Consider the following 9,939-nt stretch of genomic DNA (forward strand, 5'->3'; position numbering starts at 1 on the left):
TTTCCTACAGGAAATCAGGGCAAAGCGCAGGCTTTCCTACTGGGGAGCTGGTACCATTTTTTCCCACGATTTAAAGTAGCTTCTTCGTTTTAAGTACCATTATTGTTTATTATTGCTTCCCTCATAGCTCAGTTGGTAAAGAATCCGCTTGCAATGCAGGAGACCCTGGTTTGACTCCTGGCTTGGGAAGATCCGGTGGAGAAGGGATAGGCTACCCACTCCAGTATTCTTGGGCTTCCCTTGTGGCTCAGCTGGTAAAGAATCCACCTGCAATGTGGGAGACCTGGGTTCAATCCCTGGCTTGGGAAGATCCCCTGGAGAAGAATAGTGGCTACCCACTCCAGTATTCTGGCCTGGAGAATTCTGTGGACTGTATAGTCCATGGGGTCACAAAGAGTCAGACACAACTGAATGACTTTCACTTTCATTGTTTTATTGTTACTGCAGACTTTTCTTTGGGGAAGCTGAAGAAGAAAATGAGCTGGGTTCAGATCTCTTTAGACCATTGGTCTTTGCTAAGCCATTGTGTCTGAAGGCTACAGTGAAGGCTACAGTTCTGGCATAGACCTGAGTTTATACTCAGTAGACCGCCTGCTTTAAGCTGAAAATGAGAAGTTGCATGTTGTGTTGTTATGTATTTCCCGAAATGAGATCATTTGAAAAGTATCTGATTATCGGAGAAGACAGTGGCACCCCACTCCAGTACTCTTGCCTGGAAAATCCCATGGATGGAGGAGCCTGGGAGGCTGCAGTCCATGGGGTCGCTAAGAGTCAGACACGACTGAGAGACCTCACTTTCACTTTTATGCATTGGAGAAGGAAATGGCAACCCACTCCAGTGTTCTTGCCTGGAGAATCCCAGGGACGGCGGAGCCTGGTGGGCTGCCGTCTATGAGGTCACACAGAGTCGGACACGACTGAAGTGACTTTAGCAGCAGCAGCAGCAGCAGACCACCTGCTTTAAGCTGAAGATGAGAAGTTGCATGTTGTGTTGTTATGTATTTCCCCAAATGAGATCATTTGCAACGTATCTGATTATAAGGAAAATGATAAAGTAAAATTCTGCCTAGATAAATACAAGAGAATACACTGAAGTCAATATGGTTGTAGAAATTATAATGGAAAAGAGGCACTTAGAAAACAGTAAGGGTTAGATGTCTGTGGGAAGGGAAGGCAGTAAGAAAGATAGCCATGACCTTCAGACCTGCCGGAGCCTTTAAGAAACTCTTCCGTGCAGAAGACGAGGAGGGAAGGGTATTTAACATCACTGAAGTCCCCTTCTTGAAAGAGTGCCATCTTTTTGTATCTATTCCCAATAATAGTTCAGTTCAGTCGCTCAGTCATGTCCAACTCTTTGCGACCCCATGAATCGCAGCATGCCAGGCCTCCCTGTCCATCACCAACTCCCGGAGTTCACTCAGACTCATGTCCATCGAGTCAATGATGCCATCCAGCCATCTCATCCTCTGTCATTCCCTTCTCCTCCTGCCCCCAATCCCTCCCAGCATCAGAGTCTTTTCCAATGAGTCAACTCTTTGCATGAGGTGGCCAAAGTACTGGAGTTTCAGCTTTAGCATCATTCCCTCCAAAGAACACCCAGGGCTGATCTCCTTCAGAATGGACTGGTTGGATCTCCTTGCGGTCCAGGGGACTCTCAAGAGTCTTCTCCAACACCACAGTTCAAAAGCATCAATTCTTTGGCACTCAGCCTTCTTCACAGTCCAACTCTCACATCCATACGTGACCACAGGAAAAACCATAGCCTTGACTAGATGGACCTTTGTTGGCAAAGTAATGTCTCTGCTTTTGAATATGCTATCTAGGTTGGTCATAACTTTTCTTCCAAGGAGTAAGCATCTTTTAATTTCATGGCTGCAGTCACCATCTGCAGTGATTTTGGAGCCCAAAAAAATAAAGTCTGACACTGTTTCCATTATTTCCCATCTATTTCCCATGAAGTGATGGGACCGGATGCCATGATCTTCGTTTTCTGAATGTTGAGCTCTAAGCCAACTTTTTCACTCTCCTCTTTCACTTTCATCAAGAGGCTTTTTAGTTCCTCTTCACTTTCTGCCATAAGGGTGGTGTCATCTGTATATCTGAGGTGATTGATATTTCTCCCAGCAATCTTGATTCCAGCTTGTGTTTCTTCCAGTCCAGCGTTTCTCATGATGTCCTCTGCATATAAGTTAAATAAGCAGGGTGACAATATACAGCCTTGACGTACTCCTTTTCCTATTTGGAACCAATCTGTTGTTCCATGTTCAGTTCTAACTGTTGCTTCCTGACCTGCATACAAATTTCTCAAGAGGCAGATCAGGTGGTCTGGTATTCCCATCTCTTTCAGAATTTCCCACAGTTTATTGTGATCCACACAGTCAAAGGCTTTGGCATAGTCAATAAAACAGAAATAGATGTTTTTCTGAAACTTTCTTGCTTTTTCCATGATCCAGCGGATGTTGGCAATTTGATCTCTGGTTCCTCTGCCTTTTCTAAAACCAGCTTGAACATTAGTAAGTTCACGGTTCACATATTGCTGAAGCCTGGCTTGGAGAATTTTGAGCATTACTTTACTAGCATGTGAGATGAGTGCAATTGTGCAGTCATTTGAGCATTCTTTGGCATTGCCTTTCTTTGGGATTGGAATGAAAACTGCCCTTTTCCAGTCCTGTGGCCACTGCTGAGTTTTCCAAATTTGCTGGCATATTGGATGCAGCACTTTCACAGCATCATCTTTCAGGATTTGAAATAGCTCAACTGGAATTCCATCACCTCCACTAGCTTTATTCGTAGTGATGCTTTCTAAGGCCCACTTGACTTCACATTCCAGGATGTCTGGCTCTAGGTGAGTGATCACACCATCGTGATTATCTGGGTCATGAAGATCTTTTTTGTACAATTCTTCTGTGTATTCTTGCCATCTCTTCTTAATATCTTCTGCTTCTGTTAGGTCCATACCATTTCTGTCCTTTATCGAGCCCATCTTTGCATGAAATGTTCCCTTGGTATCTCTAATTTTCTTGAAGAGATCTCTAGTCTTTCCCATTCTGTTGTTTTCCTCTGTTTCTTTGCATTGATCGCTGAAGAAGGCTTTCTTATCTCTTCTTGCTATTCTTTGGAACTTTGCATTCAGATGCTTATATCTTTCCTTTTCTCCTTTGCTTTTCGCTTCTCTTCTTTTCACAGCTATTTGTAAGGCCTCCCCAGACAGCCATTTTGCCTTTTTGCATTTCTTTTCCATGGGTATGGTCTTGATCCCTGTCTCCTGTACAATGTCACAAACCTCATTCCATAGTTCATCAGGCACTCTATCTATCAGATCTAGGCCCTTAAATCTATTTCTCACTTTGACTGTATAATGATAAGGGATTTGATTTAGGTCATACCTGAATGATCTAGTGGTTTTCCCTGCTTTCTTCAATTTAAGTCTGAATTTGGCAATAAGAAGTTCATGATCTGAGCCACAGTCAGCTCCTGGCCTTGTTTTTGCTGACTGTATAGAGCTTCTCCGTCTTTGGCTACAAAGAATATAATCAGTCTGATTTTGGTGATGACCATCAGGTGATGTCCATGTATATAGTCTTCTCTACTATTATGTTAAGAACCTTTTATTAAATACTTTCCATGGGCCAAATTCTCTACATTCATTATTTCATTTTATTATCACAAACAAAACAATTATCCGGTGGGTAGGATATAGGGAAGACTCAAACTCATGCCTTTTAACTCCAAGTCACAAGCCCCTTGCTCAAAGAGTCGATGGTCTGTTTTGGAGGCAAGACATACAAAAGTGAAAAGGGAGAAGAGACTGTGTGATGATTGAGTGAATCTGGAGGCTCTGTAAAGATTCATTCAGAGGGTATTTTTCTGAGTGAGCATCGTTTGTTTCTTGAAGAAGGAAGGGCTTGGATTAACCAGTAAAGGGTAGGCAGGGTCAGGCAGAGAAAGTAAAGGATGAGCATAAGCAGAAAGGCAGAAAAAAGACATGAGACTGGAGAGAAGTGTTGCTTTTTCCAGCTTGAAGAGCTGAAGTTAAGGCACTAGGCTGGATATCAATAGAAAGTTGAGCAAAGTTTCCTGCTCTCAGGATTTTCCAGTCGGTGGCAGACGGTGGATCTGACAAGGCCCCATGTCAGCCATTCTGTAATGAGGGAAGGAAAGGCTTTCTATGTGAACAGGAAGCTTCCAAGAAGGCATCACAGAGGAAACAGCATTTGAGAGGGACGTGCCATAGAGTTTATGATGGGTTAGGAATCTGGAGATGGGGATGGAGGATGTTTAGTGTGAGCGAAGTATAAGGCAGGGTTCAGGAATGGTGAGCTCTATAGAGCAGGAGTATGGATGAATCAGGGAAGCAGAGGAGGTCTTGAGGCTGGAAAGGAACCAAGAACTGCCCAACAACAGAAAGAACCGGCTGATCCTGGGATCGCTTGCTCTCCATCCCAGAATGCTGGTGACTCAGAATTCTCATAAGAAGGTGGGACGGTCCAGGGTTGCTCAGTGCACTCAGGGGGCGCAGTTCCTGGGATTTGGCTGAACTTTTCCTGCAAAGACAGGGGCAGGGCTTCACTGTGAGGCAGGAGGTTGTGTAATCCCATTCCTGTCTTCTCTCGAGTAAAGGGATACCCAGAACTCTAAGGCTCTGGCTCCTGGTTTAATTTGAACATCTTACAACCCTGGAGTTGTTTATACCTAACTCAGGGTTGGGAAGTCAGTAGCAGAGAATACCAGAGCTTTAGGCCATAAAACATAAAGTACTTACTCCACGGGGCCAGCTCTAGGGGACATCCATCCCAGAATTCTGCCACAAACTCAAGTCTTGGACTTAAGACCGCTTTGGTTTATTATTTGTTTAAATATTAGCTGCCAGTATTTTTTGAGCACTGCCTCTGTGCTAGGCTCTAGGCTAAGCCCTTCTGTGGATGGTCTGTTGTAATCTGTTTACAAGTCCTTGGAAGCTGTCAGGTTATTGGCCCCGTTGCACAGTGAGGAAACGACACCTCACCCAGCAGATTGAAAGAGCTGGATATTCCCCACCATGTCAAACTCCAGAACCCGAGTTCCCTTCACTTCCAACTCAGCCTTATTCACCCAGCCCCTAATTCCATGCCTCCTGCCCATGAATATATATATGTAGGTGGGACTTCCTCCTAACCCTGTGGTTTGGCATGCATGCATGCTAAGTCACTTCAGTCGTGTCTGACTCTGTGACCCTAAGGAAAATAGCCCGCCAAGCTCCTCTGTCCTTGGGAATTCCCCAGGCAAGATATTGGAGTGGGTTGCCATGCCCTTCTCCAGAGCGTCTTCCTGACCCAGGGTTGAACCTGTGTCTCTTACCATCTCCTGCATTGGCAGGCCAGTTTCTTACTGCTAGAGCAACCTGGGAAGCCCCCTAAGGTTGACAGCATATCCCTGAAACCTTCCACCCAAATGCCTTTCAGCATTTTGGGATCCTTTCAGTCCCAATAAGAGAAGTTGCCTCTAATGAGATCTTTATTTCCAATATCATTTTCCAATGGAATACGTATCTTCCCCAAGGTGAGAAACCATACCAGTGTGACTTCAAGGACTGTGAACGAAGGTTTTCTCGTTCAGACCAGCTCAAAAGACACCAAAGGAGACACACAGGTTTGTAGGCTCCCTTCTCGTTGCTGGCAGTGTGTTCCCTTGGGTCATTGTTGATTTTGTGATTCTTTTTATTGTTCAATATGGGTGTGAGAGGGTCAGCCATTTTTTAAGTTTCTCCAATAATTTTCCCTCCTAATTGCTGGGGATTTACCTTCTCTTAAAAAAAAAGAAAAGAAAAGGAAACATCCCACATTTCCCCTGAAAACCACAGAATCATGATATTCCCACTAGCAATTTGCTGATGATACACTGAGTGTCAGTAAAGAACACGGGTGGGGGGAGAGCAAAGTCCCATCTGTAGTGTGTGATTCACTTTTTCAGTCTCAGACACAGCTGAAACTTCTCTGAGAAGCTGGACACTTGTGGTTAAGCAATAGTTGTTCCCAAGACAACAGGTCTTCAAGGATTACTGTGCGGTATTAGGTGGCTCCTGCTGGGCCTGGGGTGTTGGGGAAATCTGAGGGCGAGCCAGACACTGCAGGTATGGCTGGAAATGCCCAACTCCTCAGGCCACCGGGAAGCGGGCCTTGTGGGCCTTGCTATGCCCCCACACGGTTAGGGCCGCGGCTAGACCTTCTCTGTCCGTTTAGGTGTGAAACCATTCCAGTGTAAAACTTGTCAGCGAAAGTTCTCCCGTTCCGACCACCTGAAGACCCACACCAGGACTCATACAGGTAAAACAAGTGCGTAAACTTTTCTTCACATTTATTTTTCTTTATTTTTTTAAACTACTGTTGAATGGGGTTGCTTGTGATGCGAGAGATTGGAAAAGATGAGTGGAAAAGTTCTAAACAGCTTTAGATTCAGGAGAAAGAACAGTGCATGGATGTCTTTAAATAATAACATTGTTTAAGAAGGAATGGGGGTGGGAGGTATGGAGCAGAAGAGATGTGAAAAGAACTGCTTTCAGGAGTGTCCAGAATGAAGTGAAGAGATAAGCTAAGTCCCTGCTGTTCCCAGTTTGTTGCATCACATCTTTATCGCTCAGTTTGATAGGATAATCAGCCTTGGAGGAAAATAGCAGAAATTCTAGCAAGCCAATCACTTGTACTCCTGAAAGTTTGCATTTTATAACACTGTTTTCAGAGACCTGAATCTTTGCTCTGCTAAAAGTTAATGCCCCAGGAGCAGGCATGGTTTCTGCCAGACTCATATTGGTGTGTGGGTATTATTTCCTTCATAGTAGAATAGAGGGAGGCACTTCCCCTCCTTCCCTCTGGCCCAGTGGTTAAGACTCAGCATTTTCAATGCAGGGAGCACAGGTTCAGTCCCTGGTCAGGGGACTAAGATCCCACAAGCTGCATGGCCAAAAAGTAAAAATAAACAAACAAAAGGAGTAGAGAGAGAAAAGACATTTATTCACAGCTGCTGAAAGTTTTTGCTTCTCCACAAGGCTGGTATGATTCAGAATGAAAATAGCACCATCTTCGTTGTGTATTTTCTAGCTTCAGAGGGAGGACCAATGCTTAGTTTATCTCATTTTATCTTCACAACATCCTCAGAAGATAAGTAGGATAGGTAACATTTCATCCCCATTTTACAGATGAGGAGACTGAGGCACAGAATGATGAAATAACTTTGTTTAAAATCCCAAAGCTAGTAAGTAGCAACCCCAGATCTGTCTCTTCCCAGCCCACCTGCCCACTGCTTCTTTACTGGGGAAAGAGTCTGTGTTCACCTTGTGGCCCAGGGAGGAGAGAGAATCAGGAGGAGACCCCCTGGTCAGCAGAGTTGAGTTCCCTCGAGAGTTTGAGGAGGATGATGACCGACAGGAGAAGCGGTTAGGATTTGTCCATTAGGAGGTGACCTTTGACAGCACGGTTGGCCGTGGGAGCAGGGGACAGGAGCCAGATCAGGAAGGGCCGAGGGACAGTGAGTGGGAGGCGAGGGAAGTATAAGGCGTGATCCGCCGTGCAGTCCTGGATTCTCAGCCCCAGCAGGCTGTACTTGTAGGCAGTCAGAGTACCTGTGGCCCAGAGTCAGTGGGATGGACAGCTCATTTCCTGACTCGAGTACCTTTAATGTCACTTCTTTGCCTTAGTCCTGAGCTCATAATTTGGTGGGGAAGAGGTACCCTGCGCCCCACCTCATGCGTATCTGTCGATGTACAAAATGACCTATGTCACTCGTAGACTGTTGAATATCTAACTGGGAGCTATAGTTGATTAGCCTCCAGTTCTGACCCGGGGACAGTGCCTCCCCTGGGATATTTCTCAGTGCTTATCCCTTTCAGTATTTCTCAGAGAAGGACTAGCTATATCTTGAGAACCTCCCCAGGTGGAGGAATTGGCTCCTGTGATGTTTTTACTTAGGATAAAGCCACAGCTGTATTTCCATTATGCCGAGGCCCAGGAAGTGTGTCCTACAGACAGACCTGGATTTGGAATCAGACAGACCCAGGTTTAAGAAGTCTTGCCTGTGTCTGCACTCACCTGAGGTTCCAGCCTCATCTGTAGAATGCGGATAATAATGCTTACCTTACAGGTTGTTGGAAAGAGTACATGAAATTATATATATTATGTATAATTTATATATATATATATATATGATAACCCAGCACAGAGCTTAGTACATAGATAAGCATTCAGAAATGCTAATTATCTTTCCCATCCAAAATGAGACTTGGAAGAAACTTCTGAGGCCTCCTTAGATGGAGAAGCCTCGATTTTTTGGCAAGCTTTGAAAAAATCTTGAAACCATGCCTCACCTCCAATCTTCTATATAATGGGTATTACTCTCTAAATAACCCTTTAAGGTAAAAGAAGCAAATACCATGTGTACTGAGGTCAGTGATTTATTTAACACGCCCAGCCCGTCCAGAATATGTATACAGACAGAGATGTTAAAGCTCTAGTTGCAGCTGTGCTACTGGGTGGCGGTCCATTAACAGTATCCTGCGTGATGATCCTAAGGCCCTTGCCTTCCAGTTAAGCTCAGTGCCCTCCTTAAACAGCAAACGGGAAGCGTTTGCACAATTCACAAAACCGTCTAATGACAGGGGTTGTGTTTTACCAAGTGTTTTCCCCCCTTGATTAAATATGAAGCGCCCAGACATTTCCGTTACCTTGATTCGCTCCGTCTCTCCCATTTCCCAAGTCTTCTGACTCAGTGACATTTCGTAATTGTCACAGCATTTTAATCCTTGAGGCCCCAGAGGTGCTGCCACGTCAAGGCCGCCTCGTGAGATGAACTAGATGTGTGAGCTTAGGGAAAAAGCTAGAGGGAATGTGGAGTGGGTGCCTTGTGATGATTTAACTCAGGCCTCTGGTAGTTGAACTTGCAGCTCCATCTCTCCACGGCAAGTGTCTCTGACTGGCCATTGTGTCAACAGGTGAGAAGCCCTTCAGCTGTCGGTGGCCCAGTTGTCAGAAAAAGTTTGCCCGGTCAGACGAATTGGTCCGCCATCACAACATGCACCAGAGAAATATGAGCAAGCTGCAGCTGGCGCTCTGAGGGGTCCCCACCGGCCGCCGTCCCGCGCCCCAGGCAGGCCCGAGTGCGCGCTCCTCTCAAAGCTGACTTTCAGATTCCTCCTCACTCGCCTGTCGGAGAAGGAAATGGCGGTTGATCTTTCTTCATCCAACGTCTGAGACAAGATGCCTGTACTACTGGATTCTACCAGGTTTGCCCAAAGGAGTTGGTCTCTGCTTAGCCAACTTTGAGTTGACTCGTAAGGCCCTGGAGAAGTGGCTCTCAGTGTCCGGTTAGTTAAAAGCCCGTCACCATTTGGTCTGGATTTTCCACTGTAAGCAGAGCCACTGTTGGTGATGTTCCCCTGCCCCTTCTCACTTTACACTCATTTTCAAGAGGAATGGAGTCATTGTACCATTTTCCATCATAGAATATTTATGGGCCCAGGCATGTGGATGTGTCTGCTAATGTAAACTTTGTCATGGTTTCCATTTACTAACAGCAACAGCGAGAAATAAATCAGAGAGCAAGGCACTGGGGGTGAGTCCTGTCCGACATTCCGGAGGTTAGGCAGGCTGCTAACCTGGACCAGGCAACTTTTAAAACTCAAGCATTTCAAGCAGCTGAAAAAAAAAAAAAAAGAATCAGAACTAACCAGTACCTCTGCAGAGATATCTAAAAGAATCTTAGCATTCAGTTAATTCATTGTTAATGTTAGCACAATGCTCTTAAGAAATCGTGCTTGAGGATCTGAGATTTTGTTTTTGTGTTTCTGTTTGACTTTTGAGTTGTAATCATATACATCTTCAGAGATGTACATATCTCCTCACACAAAGGAAGTGGAATTCATTTTTATCATTTGGGGTGTCCTTAGAGTATACAGACCATGCTGGTTATGTG

The 9,939-nt window shown here is 45.0% G+C and overlaps 1 protein-coding gene across 6 annotated transcripts in view; it reads left to right on the forward strand.

Annotated features, from left to right (window-relative positions):
- The window catches only part of WT1 (WT1 transcription factor), a 50,480-nt gene extending 40,797 nt beyond the window's left edge, over positions 1-9,683 (forward strand). For 4 of the 6 annotated variants that reach the window (XM_070383597.1, XM_070383600.1, XM_070383602.1 and 1 more), the window contains 3 exons: positions 5,539-5,628; positions 6,219-6,311; positions 8,960-9,683. In XM_070383597.1, coding sequence (XP_070239698.1) covers positions 5,539-5,628; positions 6,219-6,311; positions 8,960-9,081 — 305 coding nt within the window. In that variant the 3' untranslated portion in view covers positions 9,082-9,683. The remainder of the gene's footprint in view (positions 1-5,538; positions 5,629-6,218; positions 6,312-8,959) is intronic. The other 2 variants (XM_070383598.1, XM_070383601.1) reach the window with 1 other exon arrangement.
- The last annotated feature ends 256 nt before the right edge of the window (positions 9,684-9,939 follow it).

Source organism: Bos mutus, chromosome 15 (genome assembly GCF_027580195.1).
Source record: "Bos mutus isolate GX-2022 chromosome 15, NWIPB_WYAK_1.1, whole genome shotgun sequence".
Taxonomy (NCBI): Eukaryota; Metazoa; Chordata; class Mammalia; order Artiodactyla; family Bovidae; genus Bos; species Bos mutus.